This window comes from Melozone crissalis, unplaced genomic scaffold (assembly GCF_028551555.1).
Source record: "Melozone crissalis strain CALT ecotype California unplaced genomic scaffold, PUWL_Pcris_2 ptg000021l_1, whole genome shotgun sequence".
NCBI classification, from domain to species: Eukaryota; Metazoa; Chordata; class Aves; order Passeriformes; family Passerellidae; genus Melozone; species Melozone crissalis.
The window spans coordinates 1324907-1343314 of NW_026535799.1; the positions used below are offsets into that span (position 1 = coordinate 1324907).

Here is an 18408-nt window from a genome sequence, read left to right on the forward strand (position 1 = left end):
ATTAAAGACTTGCACTCTAACTTGCAAGCTGAAGTTTGCCTGTTCTTTCTGGACTGATTTTTTGAGGCCAGACACTGAACCTAATCAGTAAGAAAATCAAAACTACTGGAGTAGTTTGGAGTGTATTGTACATTACTCTGTCATGATGCTTTTTGCCTAAAAGTTCTGGCCATCATCCCATTGGAGTAATTAGAGGAGATGGAAGCCATCACACTGTGCCTGTGCACACAATTCCTTCCCAGGAGTAATCCATGAAGCAACACTGACAAATCCACACCAGCAGCTGTTGCCACACAGTCATGAAGCAGAGAATATGTATTTCTGCTACACTTGGACAGCTGAAGATGCCTCTGCTGAGCTAATTTTAGTGACTGCCCACCACAGATGAGACCTTGTGGTCAGTCTCCAGCAAGTCAGGGCAGGTAATATTCTGCCTAAATGAAGTAAGTCAAGCAATACATAGACCATGGGGCCTGAGGAAAGCCAGCAGCTGTGGGAGATTTAATTTGTTTTCGTATCTTTCTTTTTACTAATTTATTGCAGTCTATTATTTAAAGAATGGAAACTTTTGGCATACCATTGGCTGGAAGGTTAGTCAGTCTTCCATTCATGACTCCTCTGAAAGCATCACCCCAGTGTTTTTATCAGTAACTCTTCCATCATCATGGCTCACTAGGCATTTCCTGCAGCCCTTCCTGGAGTCAGGGAAAGGCACCAGGAGAAGGGGGAGAAAGCTGTGTGCAGAGACTGTGTCAGCTGAAGAGACATTTGTTTCCTCTGATTTGGCTGAATGGCTGCAGGAACCTTGCTGGCACTGCTGGCGGGGTGGCCTTTTGCAGGGCTGGACAGAGTTTGGGGCCCAGGATCCCTCCTCTTGGTGGGACACCAGGGTGAGCAGCCCCTGTCCCAGCCAGGAACAGAGGTTCTGTGGCTCTGCCCTGGGCACAGGGACCTGCCACTGCCATGAGCTCCTGCTGCGGCTCCTCTGGGGCAGCTCCTGCTCTGCAGTGATGATGGGCGCAGCTGGGGGTGGCTGCAATGGAGGGTGGCTTCCAGTGGGCTCTGTTGGTCTGCCACACTGGAGCCAGCAGAGCTTCTGGAAGGAGTCTCCTCTTGTGAGCTGCTGGAGCTGGAGCTGGCACTGGCCACAGAGCCGCTGTGTTCATCCCTGACAGGACCAGAGCACAGCAGCCTCTGGGCCTCCTTGCTGCACAATGACAGTGAGGAGGCCATGGACCAGAGGTTCAGTATGTGTGACTCAGTTTCCTGATAAACTGTGCTGAGAAAACCCTGCATCCCTCCTGCCAGATCTAAGACACTCCAAGAAATCTGTTGGCACATTGGGAACTCAGAATCGTTTGCATTTTGAACAATTGTCTTATGAGTGCTTTTGATTGTTTTTGTCATTTTGTGTTGATTCAGTTGATCCTTCAGAGAAGCTGTCTTAATAATATAAAACACGGTGAACTGTGGAGACCCTGGGGGGCCATTCCCTGGTCTAGGGAGACACAAGAAGCTTCCCCCAAAAAGCTCTTGGACCCCATTGGCTCCTTCCCCTTTTCCTGTGTCTGTTCCTGTGTTCCTGAGCCACACCTTCCCTATTCCCTGATTGGCCCCCTTATCTTTGTACTGCCCCGAGATCAGGGTCAGCCCCCAGGCCCCTGTGGAGACAAGGTGAGACCCTCTGTGTGCAGGTGCTGGGACCTGAACATCTCTCTGCACAGCTGAATAAAACATCTGTGGACATTATGCAAAGGTCCTTTTGGCTTCTTTACCCTGGACTATGCTAGCAGCAATTCAGACTGCTACAGAGGAGAAGCTGCAGTACTGGCACCAAGAGTTTGGCAACTTGACCATAGGCACAGAGGGCGTGCAGGATGCTGCTCTATGAATTCCTTAACCAGCCATCTCTGGTGCTGGCATATTCCCTCCAGCTTCTGGTGCAGCCAGGGCCACCTTTCGTCCAGCAGATGACATTGTTATTTGAAAAATTCGGCCCACTCCTTGGGCTGGAGGCCATCCACAGGCTCTGGTCCTGCAGCCCCCTGCTCAGCTGGGGACAGTGTTCCCTGTGGGGAAGATGGAGCAGCCATCACAGGGTCTGGGGGGCTGCTTTCAGCAAGGTGGCCAGGCTCTCTCCCTGCTGGACTCTAGCAATTCTTTGGGGGAGCTGATGGCACATTGTATGCAGTCCTGTTCATCCTACTCAGAAAACCTGACAGCTTCTATCATTCTTCTGCAGAGTGAGCACGCTGGATTTCTCTTTGTCCACTGCAGGATGCAGCCCAGGCAGAACTGGTAGTGATAGGGCAGAGAAAAATTCACATCCTTCTTAGTGACCTGGCAGGTGGGGCAGCTCCATTCTGTCCCCATGGCCATGTCTGTCTGTCCCAGCAGCAGGGAAGAGCTGAGGACCATGAGCTGCTCTCATCAGCAATCTTGCTTGGCCAGAGCCCAAGCTCAAGCCAGAGTGGTCCAGGCTCTGTCAGTGCCCAAATAGAAGCAGAAAGGGATGTTGTATCACAATCCATTCCTTGGTGAAGGAGGTCCATAGCAGCCTCAAGAGGCACCTCAGACACTCAACAGTCAAGGCAGTAACATATGGACAGGACACAGATGGCAGTTCATGGCTGGGAGAGCATTCGTAGACATATCTGTAGAAGCGAAGGGAGACGACCCATCCTTTGATCAGCATTGAACTCCGCTTTATTGATCCAACATGCACATTTTATAATCATGTTAATTAAGTTCATACATATTGCAAAACCGGAGCTCATCATTTGCTACAGATTCCACACCAACCCCTCCTTTTGTTTTCAATACCTGTGGTTTGTTATTGAGACCAAGACTTGTTTTTCTCATCCTGTTAATACTGTTCTCAAGGCCTCCCTGTTTTTCACTCTGCTTTCCTATACTATCCAAGGACAAGGTATTTACTTGTTATTAAAAACAAGCCTGAGAACTCTGCTGTTTACAGAAACCTGCCTGCGAATTTTGTTGTTTACAGGAACAGGCTTGAGAATTTGCTGCTTACAGCTGCCTTTTACTTTTCCATCAGCTGTATATTTCCATGGCCTTTTTTTCCTTCAAGCCATGTCTGAGCAAAATTCTCCAACAAATTCCCCGTTTTTCCTTTTTGCACAAGGAGGTTTGTCTGCCAGGTTTTTTCTATCATTCTACTGACTATATCTTGGATACAATTAAAAATACAAGGTAAAATAAGTAAAAGCATTTAAAAGCACACTTAGTATCTCTATAAGGTTCCCCAGTCACCGTCCGAGCAATGGCTTTTACCCCAAAGGGTTAAAACCACACCCAGCTGAGCCATAATGTCCTGCCTTTTCAGGCATTGCATGGTAGGTGGTAACTGGACTAAGAAAAGAAGGCTGTTAGCTGTTTTCATTCATGCGAACCCAGAGAGGAGGCAAACAGCTAGGGCTAATAATGCTGGAATCGACCCCAGTGTCCAACAAGCCTGAAAATGATCCTTTCTGTCCTTGAAATTCCACTTCCAGCCTTTTCTTGGGTCTCTCAGAAAGGTTCAAAGTCAGTAAAGTAAGTCCTCCGGTGGATTCAAAACCATTTCCCCCCTCTCTTGTCCTTTTACAGTCTGTAATCCCTTAGTCATTTGGCTCAAATGGCACCAGCTGAGCAATTCTCAGTCCTTTGTTTATTTGGAGTGGTGGGAAAGGAGTATGCACCATAACATATAGTCCACACCAATGACGCCAAGCAAAACAAATAGTCCCAACAAATGCAGATCATAAAAAAAAATCTAGCATAAATCTATCTAACATCACTCAAACTTAACAGCACTTAAAGCACTTAAAATATTTAAACTTAACAGAACTTAACATCACTTAAACTTAACAGAAATTAAACTCAACAGAACTGAACTTAGCAGAACTTAAGTTTAACAGACCTTAACTTTAACAAAACTTAACCTTAAACTTAACAGATTTTCAAATCAACAGAACTTACATGTAAAATCACTTAAATTTAACAGAACTTAACTTTAACAGAACTTAACTGACTTTAAATTCTGCATAACTTAAACCTAATATAATTTAAACTTACAGAATCTAACTTCACTTAAACTTAATAACACTTAAACTTAACAGAAATTAAACTGAACAGCACTTAAACCTAACAGAAGATAAACTTAACAAAACTTAACCTTAACAGTATTTAACATTTAATGGCAGCTAATAGACAATTTAACTTAAACTACTTAGCAATGGATAAAACTTACTATAGAAATAGAATATGGCATTTACTATAACTTACTTACAGGCCTGACTCTAAAATACTAAGATGAAACAACTATACTTGAATGAACTTAAACATAAGGAGTTTGTTCAAGGTATACCTGTGGAAAAATTAAAAAGCACACTCATTACATCTTACTTATACAATCGCTTTAACGTATCTTTAACATTTTTAAATTTTTCAAAATATAATTTCAGAGTTTGATGTTCCACCGACTGAGTTATCTGGGCTTCTGATGTTTAAAGTCTATGTTAATACAGGTGACTTTAAGACAGCATAACGGATGCTAAGCCAAATCGGCCAAAATTTGACCCACGCATTCACTACGCTGATTTCTCTTTCACAGTCTCTGCCAGGAAGAACAAAAAGTCTTTTTACCTTAGGTGAGGAACATCTTGATAGTAATGCTCCTTGGTGTCGCTTGTTTATTATCACGGGTTTCTTAATTGCAGTAGGGATCTTTTCTTTTGTTGACAGGAGTCACATTTATTACGGCTGTAAGGTCTAAAACTGAAGCTTTTTGCCGGCCGCGGGGTTATCAGCATAGCTCCTACGGCGGCTGCTCTTTCCAAGCCGAAGCTCCCTGTGGTGTCGGGTTGGAGACAGGAGAGGGTGCTGATGCTGCAGCGACGACTTCTGTTGGTGCGGTGTCACTGCAGTTCGCGCTCCTGGGGAAAGTTTCCCGATTTCCGTCTGCAAGCGCTTGTATTATGAGTGTCCGAACGGCATCTCCGGCACCAGAGTCCTGCAGCCTGGCATTCCCGGCGCCTGTGACCCATGCCTCCACATCGGTATCATTTCATGCAGCCTCCTCTATTTGCTGGTGCCAGTGCAGCTGACGCTTGAAGAGGTGCAAGAGCAGCTAACACCTGATTCTGAGAGGTCCCTGCTTGTTCTTGTAAGCCTAGCCCTAATTGTGCTACGCATGTAAAGGCATTCATTTACAAGCCCTTGCCAATGAGCATTAAATAACAATTGCTGAGGCTGAGTAAAGATCAATTTAGCTATCTCATGACAATCATTCTCCAGAAGGAGAAGACTGGCATCAAAAATATAATCTAACATCTGTTTGGCTGGCTTACTTTTCACTCCAAACTGGCTAACAGTAGACCTCAGTTGAGACAGCAATTTCCAATCAAGAGCTGTAATAGTAGGCTGCATGCCCCCTCCCTCCTGCGCAGTGAATACAACAGGACAAGCCAGCTGGGTAGCAGCGCTGATAAGCTCCCCATCCCCCTTTTTCATAGCATCTCTGGCAAGTGCAGCCCAGGTCAACCTCCGTTCCCTTGAAATAGCCCCCACTAGGTTGTTTTCCACCCCAGGGACCAGCTCATTGATTTTCGGGAGATTATCGGGTGGTCTTGGCCATAGTTCGTGTTGTTCAGGGGGTGTGGAAGCCTCAGAAGTGCTCTGTGTAGCCTGGCTTCCTGAAGAGGGCGGCGAAGCAGGTAATAAGACAGTCCTCATTGCAGGGGCTAATGGTAATCCCCTGTCCGGATCGTGTCCTTTATTACACCCATGAGCGGCGCTAGCCTGCTGGGCAGCCTCTTTCTCAGCCTGAAACTGCAGTAATTCATTGCGAACGACCCGCCATAATTTACCTAACTTCTTGGCAGTTTTATCACCCTCTAAAGTAGCCTCCCATAATAAATCACCGAATTTACGCCACTCCGTTAACTCGTGAACCGTATGGGGGTTAATAAAAACTCCCCTATTGCAGCCATAAGCCAAAAGTCCTGGTCAATCCTTTTGCAAATCTATCCCCTTAACCTGCCGTTTTTGTAAAAAGGCAGTAAATAAGTCATATGCTTCTTGCCTTTCCATACCTAAAATCGTCAGCGCTGATTGCAGCCTCTTCAAGCTCTGTGCAGCTTGTATCAGGCGGGCTCGCCTGTACGACACCCGAGGCACGACGCATCTCAGCTTCTTTTTTATCCCTTTTACTTTCTTCACGTTTACTGCCGTCCCGGCTGCTCAGGACCTGACCCGTGTCTTCCCTCCTCTGTGGTGCGTTGCCCTATCACGATCGGGTGTCACCATTTGTGGAAGCGAAGGGAGACGACCCATCCTTTGATCAGCATTGAACTCCGCTTTATTGATCCAACATGCACATTTTATAACTGTGTTTATTAAGTTCATACATATGGCAAAACCTGAGCTCATCATTGGCTACAGATTCCACACCAACCCCTCCTTTTGTTTTCAATACCTGTGGTTTGTTATTGAGACGAAGACTTGTTTTTCTCATCCTGTTATGAATGGTTCTCAAGGCCTCCATGTTTGTCACTTTGCTTTCCCATACTATCCAAGGACAAGGTATTTACTTGTTATTAAAAAACAAGCCTGAGAACTCTGCTGTTTACAGAAATGTGATTGGGAATTTGCTGCTTACAGCTGCCTTTTACTTTTCAATCAGCTGTATATGATTTATGGCATGTCTGAACAAAACACTATAAGCCATGTCTGAGCAAAATTCTCCAACATCCAAGGGGCTACTGTGACACTGTGGGGAATCGTGGAACCAAGAACCTCTTTCTGTTCTCTTGGAAGCAAGAACATGTAGCCCAGTTGGGCCGCACGGTCCCAAGGGGCCAGCTTGAAGCAGCGGGACTTTGTGAAACCAAGAGACCATTGCTGCATTTCAGGGCCTTGTGGAGCCAAAGGACTGTTGTTATCCTGCAGGGCACCGTGGATCCATGGAGACCATTGTGGCATTGCAAGGGCCCATAGAGTCATGGAGACCATTGTGACACTGTGGGACCCCATGGAACCAAAGGGCCATTGTGGCCCTGCAGGGCCTCGTGGAAGGAAGGGGCCATTGTGACACTAGGGGAACTTGTGGAACCAAGGGAATTGTTGCACTACTGGCCCCAATGGAACCAAGGGACCATGATGACACAGCGGGACTTCATAGAACTCAAAGACCATTATGACACTGTGGGGCCTTGTGGAACCCTGGAGACCATTAAGATCCTTAAGGACTTGTGTTATCAAGAGGCCATTATGACACCTGAGGGCATCATGGAAGCAAGAGAACCACTGTGGAACTGCAAACCCTCATGGAAGCAAGGAGCCACTGTGACACTGCAAGGCCTTATGGAAGCAAGGGAACATGAAATAGATGTGGCTGCCTTGGTCTCCCAGGGGTCACCTGACAGGTCTGGCTGACCTTGGAATGTGGAAGGCCACTCCTATCTGCCCCTGAAACACTGGGGCTCTGGGCTTTCCTTTGTATAGAAAAGAACTGTCCATCTTTTCCAGGTATCCTTGGCCAAAATTTGGATTCCATCTCCAAATTTCTGTGTATCCAAGGATTGCTGCCAGACCAAAGCTGCCAGGATAGACATGTCTGGCTGGTCTTTAACTCCTGATTGCCAGAACTTACCTGTTTATCCAACACTGGAAAGGACTCTGTGCTTTGCTTTATATAGAAAAAATCATCCTTCTCCAGGCACAAATGTCTTAAATTAGGACTCCACTTTCATAATTTTGAATATCCAAGGATTGCTCGAGCAAACCTGCCAGGACAGACAGGTCAGACTTTCCTTGACCTCTGGTAGCTGCCATTCATCAGCTCCTGAAACATGGGGGCTCCGTGGTTTCATTCCTATGGACACCAATGGGACATTTGGGAGCCTTGTGAAATGAAGGGGCCATTGTGACACTGCAGAGCACCATGGACCAAGGGACCATTGTGACACTGTAGAGCTTCGTGGAACCAAGGACAACATTGTGGCTCTGTTGGGCCACATGGTCCCAAGGGACCAGTGCAAAGCAGCAGTGTAGGAGTCAGCCCAGCTGTAACTCAGAGTCAGCCAGGTTTTACCCCAAAGGAATTGGGCATAAGTTTCAAGCCCTGGAAAATCATTCTTTTAACTTAGGGTGAGCTTGAGAGTTCCCCCATAAGCCTTTAGTGTTGCTGTGCTAACTTGTCCAAGTTCTCCTCCCCTACTGGTTACTGGTTTCCCCTATATGGTTATTGTTCTAGAGTGTTCTACCCCCAAGTGTCTATGCTGTTGCTTCCCCTTTGTCTCAGGTCTTTGGATCCTGCCCCTCATACTGTCCTCAACTTCTCCATGTTTATTGTTTTTCACCCTGGTATTAAAGTTCCTTTTAAACAACTCCATCAATCCTGTTCCTTCTCATTTTCACCACCCTCGCCCTGAAGTCAGAGAACCAGAGAGGTTTGTTGCAAGCACCTTCATTGTGACATTTGGCGTCCAAACAGGGACTCTGACATTCAGGCCGCCCTGTGTCAGTCACGTCAGCTGGGGTTAGCTGATGGATAGGCGAGTGCTCCCTGGTTTTTTGGATTGTGCTGGGCCCAGTGGATTCATTGTTGCTTCAAGGGACCTTGCCCAAGATCAGCAGGGACAATGACGGTTTCACCTGCATAGGATTGCTGGTGGGTTTGGGGAAATGGAAGACATTTATTGCCCATTTTGCCACTGTGTTTTTACAATATGCACCCACATCCCATAATTGATTTGACATGTTCCGATGGCTCTTCCCCATAAGGCAGAGAAAGAGAAAAATGGGCAGCCAGATGTGCAAAGTAGAAAGGAGCATATATGGATGCTTTAATTTTCACTGATCATGACATAATATTTTCAAAGAACAAATTAAAATCAATTATGAGGTGGATCATGAAAAATTTTCCAGATGCCTCTGCTAATGAAATCCATACCACTGAATTTTGGGACTCAATGGGAGTTAAACTGTAAAATTTTCGATCAAAACGGACCCCATTGTATACTACATGCTCCCCATATTCCACACCACCCTTGACCAGCAAGCAGTGTGTTGAAAACTCAATCCATTGGTCACGCCAAACTCAGGACCTCTCCTCAAACGTGCCTTTCTCAGACCTTCCACCATGGTCCAAGATTGCAATGCCTGTGCGGTCTTGGAGCATCATGCCCTCGAGATTCAAGATGGAAGGAGTCTGAATGAGGCTTGGGAGCCCGACCATCCTCCCTCCATCTTGGCTCCTCCACTTCCTGCTACCACAACCTTCTCTCTTGCCATGAAGGAACCTCCAGATTCCACCCCCACAATTGTGGGTCACACTCCCACTGTCAATCATTCCACCTCTACCTTGGACCATGCCTCCAGAACACCATCCCGGAAGTCTGCCATCCTAGATCAAGGCCCTTCCTCCCCAAAACCTGACAAAATGGCAGTGCCTTTGCCTCACCCTCCGGCAACAATATAACCCCATGGTCACAGATACTAAGCCCAACTGTCACACTATTTCTAATCCAAATGTTTCTGCTCCAAGTTATTCTTCCTCCCCAGAAGAAAGTTTGGATTCCCCAGAGCCACCTCACCCCTGAACCCCAGAAGGCTCCTAAGAAAGGATCTGGAAAGAAGCACTTAAGGAAGGAGACTGGCAAACAGTCTCAACAACTCCTCATTGCTCCCGTATGTAATGAATGAAGGGGGCAGAATCCCAGGTATCACCCATTGGTATATGGGGAAATCAAGGATCTGTGTAGGGCAGCTAAAGACCATAGGAGGGACTTCCCTTGTTTTAATGGCCTAATGAGGGCCATGTTTACAGCATATGTCTTAACCCGCTATGATTTAAAATGTATTGTAACCATGTTGCTGTCACCTACAGAATACACACTGTGGGAAGGGGGATGGAAGTGTTTACTAAATCAATTAATAGCAGACTATGCTAATAATGAGGCAAGAGTGGAATTGACAATCAACCATCTAGCTGGAGAAGGACAACACAGCCTACCAGATGATCAAGCAGCAGGTATCTCCAGAGAAGTATTGGATGATAGTGATATGGCTTTGAAAGCTTTAATCCATTTATCGGATGGTAGCACCCTCACTTTGGACTACCTTGGGTGGCTGCAGCTAAAGCTTTAGGACAATTTGACCATCCTGGGTGCCTGTTAAGTAAGCAAACCAATGCTACCTCCCACACATTGATTGGCCTGCTCTCAGACATAGAGACCATCAGACATGCCACCTTGCAGAATAGCGATGGATTTTTTACTCGAGGCACATGGGCATGGCAGTGTAGACTCTGAGGGATGTGTTACATGAACCTCTCCAACCACAGCGAGTCAATCCAAAAGAGCATTCAAGTATTGAAGGAAGGGTTCAAGAATCTTCAAGTGGAAAACAAAGATTGGTTCAATAAACTCTTCCAATGCAAGGGACTAAAGGGTTGGATGATATCTAGCTAAAACAGGACTACTAATTCTCATGGTGGTTGTTGTATTGTTAATTGTCTCATGTTTGTTTGGATGCTTTTAGAAAGTCTTAAAAAATTCTTTCCATTTCATCTTTGTTGTAAAACAGAAAGGGGGAAGATACCCAACACAGGCTCCTCATGGACACCTTGGACGAGAGAATTGGTGGCCAGGATGGCGCAAAAACCTCTCAGAGACTCAGTGTGGGAAGGAAAATCGTTAAAAGTACCTAAAAGCATTCTTAAATCCAAAAAGTACCTAAAAGCATTCTTAAATCCAAACCTTAAAACCTTGAGTATCTCAAAGCATTAATGAGCACCACTGAGTGTCACTACAAAGCTCTCCAGGGACTCATTAAAGCAGATAATAGGGGCTGTGATTTCACCAACCTCTCACAGAGTCTGTATCAAAAGGGAAACTCTAAGTACTGTAAAATAACTGAAGTACCCTGAAGTTATAATGAGCCCCACTGAGTGCTGTTACTGAGAATGCCTCTCCAGGGACTAATTACAGCAGATAATTGGAGGCCATGATTGCACAAACCTCTCAGAGACTCCAAGGCAAAAGCCAAACCCAAAGTCCTTTGAAAAACCTGCAGTCCCTGCAGGGAGAATTAAGGAGCCCCCAGAGCCATTCCTGAGCAAGGCTCCCCAGGGACTCCTTCCAGCAGATCCTTGAGGCCACTGGGATGTGGGCTAGGGGGGGAAGCTGAGGGCAGGACAAGGGGCTGACAGTGCCCAGCCTGGCTGGGGCTGGGACAGGAGGCCCCAGTGCCTCAGGACAAGGTGTCTCCTCACAGCCCTTGGTGGCACAGACCCCGCTGTGCCCCAGGGCACCAAGACTTGGCTTCTCTTTGTGACCACCTGTCAGCACTGCCTCCAGTTCTGTGCTCTGCCTGGGGCCTGGGGACACTTGCTCTGTCGTGAACCTCAATGGGACCCATTAAAAGTCCAAGAAACTTTGGAGCTGGATTCTGACTTGGAGTTCTGGAGAGGTTTCTTCAGCTCCTTCTCAGGGACTGATGTTCAGGGCCTGAGCACAAAGCCCCAGAGGCTCCTTAAAGTCCTTGTGCTGTGTCTGTGCTCCTGAGTTGGGCTGGGCTCCTGGCACAGAGGCAGCTCCTGGTAACCAAGAAGAGCTTCAAAAGCACATTTCTCTTGATGAGCAGCTTTTCTGCCAGCCCAGCAGGGCTGGGACACTGCCTGCAGCCACCCCGGGCACAGCAGAGAGGCACAGAGAGCTTCAATCAGTCAGAGCTGGGAAGGTGCTGAGAAGTGCCTGGAGCAGAATCACTGCCAGCCCTTGGCACAGGAACCCTCTGGCTGCAGGACAATGCAGCTGCAGCTCCTGGAGACACCTCCTGAAGCTGGAACATCCCACTGCCTACACACTCTGTGAGTACATTCTGAGTATTTCTGGTGTAGGGGAGGTGAAATGCTCTTGATGCTCTGACATGCTGAGGGGTTCTGCTCAGTCATAGAATATTTACAAGTCACGGATTTTGATAGAAAATAGGGTATTTCCTAAGACTTTTTTTTCAGTTTCCTACTATTGGTGAATGTCAGGAAGGGAGGGTTAAATATTAAAGGTAGTATGAATTATTAGTTAATATTTTGCCAATGCCTGAGACATCCAAACTGTTCTTTTTAGTGATCAATAGGTTCATAGAAGATCCCTAATTTGGTTTTAGCCACCCTGCCCATAGACTGCAACAGCATCACCTTTGCTCTTGACCATCAGGCTCAGTCTGAGCTGTCCTTTCTCCAAGCTGCAAAGAGAACCTGCCTCCAGCCAGAGCCCTGAAAACAGGCAGGGTTCTGTCAGGCCAAGGAAAGTGCACAGAGATTTGGGGTCTGTGAGTGCTGGCACAGAGAGATCAGGCACAGGGAAACACCTGCAGCAGGGAAAATCTCCAGGAAGCAGAGAGAATATCAGGCAATAAGAGCAAATAAAACACAGAAATGTTGTCGCAGGGAGAGATAGGAAAAGTCCACAGGATCCCCTCCAGTGCAGCCCCTCCCTCTGAACAAGCCCCCTCCCTCCTGTCTCCCCAGCCAAGCCTCTGCCCTCAGGGCTGGGGCTCCAAGGCATGCAGCCCCTCCTGTGCAGGCAGAGCTGCAGCAGAGCCAGGGGGCAGCTCTGCAGCCCTGGGCCCAGTTCCCTCTGCAGAGCACAGCGCTGGGAGCTGCTGCCGGGCACTGGGGGCTCTGGCAGGGGGCACAGCTGGCTCAGGGTGATGCTGTCCCCAGTGCCCGGCTCTGGACAATGCTGTCAGTGCAGCCAGGGAAGGAGCTGCATCTCCCTTCATCCAATGCCAGCATAAGGACACTTGGAAGTCTCCCTGAGATTTCAGTCCAAGCTGGGAGCTTCAATCCAGGGTGCAAACCTGTCCTAGAGCATCTCTGAGTTACAAGATTGATGGGGAAAGGCAGAACTGTTGTTACAGTGAAAATGCTGCTGGGTTGGTGAAATGAGCAGAGAGAGTCCTTGGCTACAAATGTGGAGCTGGGCTGTGGTGGATCCATCTGCTCTCAGCTGTGCCTGGTAACATTTTAGGCGAAGCACGGGGAGGTGATCACCCTTGACCTGAGAAAGGTCAAACCCCAAAGAAACTCTGAATAGGTGCAAACAACACACTATCTCCCCTCACTCTCCACTCATCATCTGGCCTCAGGGAACTCACTCTGTTCTACCAGAGGGCAGCAGAATTGCTGAGAGTTTCTGCTTTCCAACAATACCAGGAGAGACATAGGGGGAGATTAAAAAGAAAACTTCAGAACGCTTCAACAAAAAAGCATGTCCATGTATGTTATAGAGGATGGTATCTGGGAAATGGCTTTGATTTTGGTTACAGGTATCCCTTTTAAATCTTCATATCCATTTCTCCATGAACAGATCCCCAAGTCCAGCCTCAGCAAATGTCCAACAGCAGCTCCATCAGGCACTTCCTCCTGCTGCCATTGGCAGACACACGGCAGCTGCAGCTCCTGCACTTCTGCCTCTTGCTGGCCATCTCCCTGGCTGCCCTCCTGGGCAACGGCCTCATCATCAGTGCCGTGGCCTGCGGCCACCACTTGCACATGCCCATGTTCTTCTTCCTGCTCAACCTGGCCCTCAGCGACCTGGGCTCCATCTGCACCACTGTCCCCAAAGCCATGCACAATTCCCTCTGGGATACCAGGGACATCTCCTACACTGGATGTGCTGCACAGCTCTTTTTCTTTGTGATCTTCATCTCAGCAGAGCTTTCTCTCCTGACCATCATGTGCTACGACCGCTACGTGTCCATCTGCAAACCCCTGCACTACGGGACCCTCCTGGGCATCAGAGCTTGTGCCCACATGGCAGCAGCTGCCTGGGCCAGTGCCTTTCTCTATTCACTGCTGCACACAGCCAATACATTTTCCCTGCCCCTGTGCCATGGCAATGCCCTGGGCCAGTTCTTCTGTGAAGTCCCACAGATCCTAAAGCTCTCCTGCTCCCACTCCAACCTCAGGGAACTTGGGCCCATTGTGGTTAGCCTTTGTTTATCATTTGGTTGTTTTGTGTTCATTGTTTTCTCCTATGTGCAGATCTTCAGGGCTGTGCTGAGGATCCCCTCTGAGCAGGGACGGCACAAAGCCTTTTCTACCTGCCTCCCTCACCTGGCTGTGGTGTCCTTGTTTATCAGCACTGCTATATTTGCTCACTTAAAGCCCCCTTCCCTGTCCTCCCCATCCCTGGATCTGTCAGTATCAGTTCTGTACTCCGTGGTGACTCCAGCTCTGCACCCCCTCATCTACAGCCTGAGGAACCAGGAGCTCAAGGCTGCAGTATGGAGACTGATGACTGGATGATTTCAGGAACATTAAATTTCTGGCCAATTTCTGCAATTCACTTGTAATAAAAGTAATTTTTGATACTTCTTGTTGCTTTCATCTTGGATGTTCTTTTGCTTCATTTTACTTAATCTTGTCCCCAAAGAAATGTCCAGGTTTGTGCCATTTTTTGTTAAGTTTCTCTCCACATTCCTTATGGCCACAGACTCTGTCAATGATGGGCTGCACTCTTGATGTATTTAAAAGAGATAAAGGATCTCCCAGCAGAGCTACCCTTTTGTTGCCTTCTCTGGAGCTGCAGCAGCAATGTCTGTGTGCAGAGCTGGGGGCAGATCAGTTCTGGCACAGCAGCTGTGCCCAGCAGCAGCAGCACTTGGTGTTGCCAGTGCTGCTGCTGGGGCCCTGCCCCGCTGCCCTGGTGGCCCTGGTGTTGCTCCAGGGCCTGAGTGCTCTCGGGGCCGGGCACAGTCCTGGGGGTGGCAGTGCCGGGGCTGCAGCAGGGACAGGCCATGGGCACTGCTGGGGCAGTGCTGACGCCTCAGGCCAGCGCCTGGGGGCTCCAGGCTCCTTGCCCAGGCTCTCTCAAGAACACGGCCAGGCCAATGCTCAGCACAGAAAACCCCTGTGAACAGCCAAAATTTTCCCATGTGACTGTTCAGCCACCCTGTCCCCAGCCTGTAGTGCTGCAGGGGATTTTTGGCCCAGCAAGGGGTTGCCCAAAATGATGGACCCGCATGTGGTCTTGTTAAACTTCACTTGTTGGATTTGGCCCCTGGATCCTGCCTGTCCAGGTCCCTGTGCAGGGCTCTCCTACAATCCAGCAGATCCACACTCCCAGCCAACTTGGTGTCACCAGGTTTCCATGAGGCCCCAAAGTGTCCTAATGGTCTCCATGATTCCATGAGGTCTCCCATTGTCACAATGTCCCTTTGGTTCCTTGGGAACCCTCAGTTTAACAATGACCCTTGGATCCCTAGGCCCTGAAGTGTCAAAATCCATCCTTGGTTCCATGAGGTCTGGCAGTGCAGCAATGCTCTCCTTGGTTCCACAGTGTCACAATGGCCTCTTGGTCCCAAGGGCCACCACAGTGTCCAATATGTTTCCTTCATTCCAGGAGTCCCTGAGGAGCAGCAATGGCCCCTTGGTTCCATGGGGCCCTGCAGTGTCACAATGGCCCCATCATGACACCAGGTCCTGCTCTGTCACAATGCTCTGCCTGGTTCCACAAGGCCCTGCAGGGTCACAGTGGCCTCTTGGTTCCATGAGGCCTCAGAGTGCCACAATGAATTCCTTGGTGCTGCAGTGGCACAATGGAGCCCTGGTGACACAAGATCCTGCACTGTCACCAGGGACCCTTGGTTCCATGGGGCACCACAGTTACAATTGTTCCCTCAGTTCCCAGAGTCCTTGCAATGGAGCAATGGCTCCTTGATTCCATTGCCCCCAGGCTCTCCCAAGGGTCTCCTTGGTTCTGCAGTGGCACAATGACCCCTTCGTTCCACAAGGCCCTGCAGTGTCACAGTGGCCTCTGTGGTTCCAGCAGGACCCAGACTGCCACCATGGACTCCTTGCTTCCATCCAGCCCCACAGTGTCACAATGGCCCCTTGGCTCTGTGCTGCCATGTCCTACACCATGGTCCTCTTAGTGCTACCAGGCCACACAGTGTCACAATGGCCCCTTGTTTCCCCAGGGCCCTGCAGTGTCACAATCATCAGAGAATCAACCAGGCTGCAAAAGACCTTGGAGAGCATCAAGTCCAAGCTGGGACCCAACACCACCTTGTCATCCAGGCCATGGTGCCGAGTGCCACATCCAGTTTTTCCTTAAACACGTCCAGGGATGGTGACTCACCCACCTCCCTGGACAGCCCATTCCATTGCCTAATCATCCTTGTAAGAATATTTCCTAATGTCCAGCTTAAATGTCCCCTGGTGCAGCTGAAGGTGATGTCCTCTTCTACTGTCCCTGTTCCCCGAGAAAAGAGTGCAACTCCCACCTGGCTGCACCCTCCTGTCAGAGAGTTGTGGAGAGTGATGAGGTCTCCCCTGAAGCCTCCTCTCCTCCAGGATAAACAACCCCAGCTCCCTCAGCCACTCCTCACAGGACTTGTGCTCCAGACCCCTCCCCAGCCTTGTTGCCCTTCTCTGGACACGCTCCAGCCCCTCCACGTCCTTCCTAAATTGGTGGCCCAGAACTGGACACAGCACTCTGGGTGCTGCCTGTCGTGGGGTGACAGCCTTTATCCCAATATCGTGTGTGTTGTGTCTGGCAGCTGTGCCTTTTCTCTCTCCCCCCGCCCGGCTGTCTTGCCGCGGCGGGGCAGGGAGGGAGGAGTGAGTACGACCGGGCACTTTTGCTTTTGGCTTTTGGCTGCTTGGCTTGGCTTGCCGCTGCTTGCTTGCTTGCTTGCTTGCTCGCTCCTGCCTCGGCCCCTAGCTGATAGCTGCTTTTTTTGCTGCTTTCTGCTTTCTGTGCTGTTTTTTTTCCTTTTCTTTCGTTCCCTCTTTCTTACCCTCCCCTGAAGATACTGGACCAGCTCCGGACCTGACCTGAGACATCCAGGACCCCCGGAGTCTGCGAGAGAAGCTCAGCGCCCTCCACAACACTGCCTGGTTTCTTTTTCTTTTCTTGTGTTGGGGAGTGTTCTTTTGTTACCTGTCAATAAATAGGTTTTGTTTTCCACTTTGCTCCTCCGAGAAATTCCTTCCCGAACCCGGTATTGGGGGAGGGGTGGTTGGAGGTTTGTTTTTTTTTTCGGGGGTCCCTTTTGGAGATTTCCCCTAATTTGTCCTAAACCAGGACACTGCCCAACCAGTGCTGAGCACAGGGGAAGAATCACTGCCCTGCTCCTGCTGGCCACACCATTCCTGATCCATAGGAGTGCCAGGGGTTAGAAGAGGGAAATAGTGGAGAGGGAGTGGGGACAAAATGTTATTGATTGTCAGCCATGAATGGTCTTGATCTTCATATCTACTCAGACTGCATTAGAAGATGCTGGGGGTCAATATCAATTGGACATTTCTGATATCAATCTATTGTTGTGGTTTGAGACAGTAACAGGAAGTAAGTTTTTTTGGGTTTTTTTGGATATGCTGTGGCCACCAATAGGTGGTCAGATTTTAATATTGGCACCTGATTTAGCCACTGAAGTTCGGACACGCCTCTAAGAAGACACAGGAGTTAAAAACCAGAACTGCTCCCCTGGGACTTCGGAGGTAAAGAGGTTGGATCTCCCTCTCCCGTTCAGCTGCTGCTGCTGGTCGGGGGAGAGGCAGCCTGCAGTAGGCCTGGGCCTGGACAGAGATGGGGGGTGAAGAGGCCCTTGAGGATGGAAGGGTGGGGAGCACCAAGAGACATCGAGCAGCCACCCCCCTCCCAGGAGAGAGAGAGGGAGAAGGAGAGCTGGTGTCTGAATTTGATAGTAGCTGGCCCAGGCGGACAAGGAGTGGGGATGTGGCGAGAAGGTGCCTGGCAAGGCAGCGTAGGAGTTCCAGAGCTCTCAGACAAGAAGAGACTGAAATTTTTAACCCTTTTCTTGCATGATAGAAACCTTGCAGATGCTGATCCTCCTAGAGCTGAATGAGAAGTGAGATAAGAGATGAGATAAGAGGGGATGGGCCACGAGGGAAGTGGAGAAGACTCTTGAGTGGGGGAGGAGATGATGGAGTGGCCTTTTGGCTGGACTTTTCTTGTGTGGCCATAGACGGAACCATTTTTTTTTTTTTTTTCCTGTGACACAGAGACTGCATTTAGGGGGAGGCAGTGCCTCAGAACCAGGAGGGTTCAGTGTGGGTACCCCTCGGCCCTAGGGGGTGCAAAGATTTGGGGGGACAAATGTCCCAAAAGAGAGACTGTGCGTTTTTTAGAGTGAGACAAGGTATCCTTGAAAGACAACCCTAGAAGCAGCTCTGGTCCATGCACAGTAGTGAGAGCACTGAGCATGGAAGGAAGGTGTCACGATAGCAAAAGGATTTTCCGGGCGGTGCTGAGTGACATGGAAGCACATGAGGTTTCAACGGTGTTTCCAGGGGAAGCCTATGGTGCAAGAAAGACTGCTCTCCTCTTGATGAACTGAAGATTGAGTATTCTAAAGGGTGGTGCTGGACTG

General features: G+C 48.9%; 1 protein-coding gene across 1 annotated transcript; it reads left to right on the top strand.

Moving 5' to 3' along the window:
• Positions 1–13399: 13399 nt before the first annotated feature.
• Positions 13400–14317, top strand: LOC128937689 (olfactory receptor 14J1-like). The gene has a single exon (XM_054277476.1). It carries the CDS (start codon positions 13400–13402, stop codon positions 14315–14317), a length of 918 nt encoding a protein of 305 aa, XP_054133451.1.
• The last annotated feature ends 4091 nt before the right edge of the window (positions 14318–18408 follow it).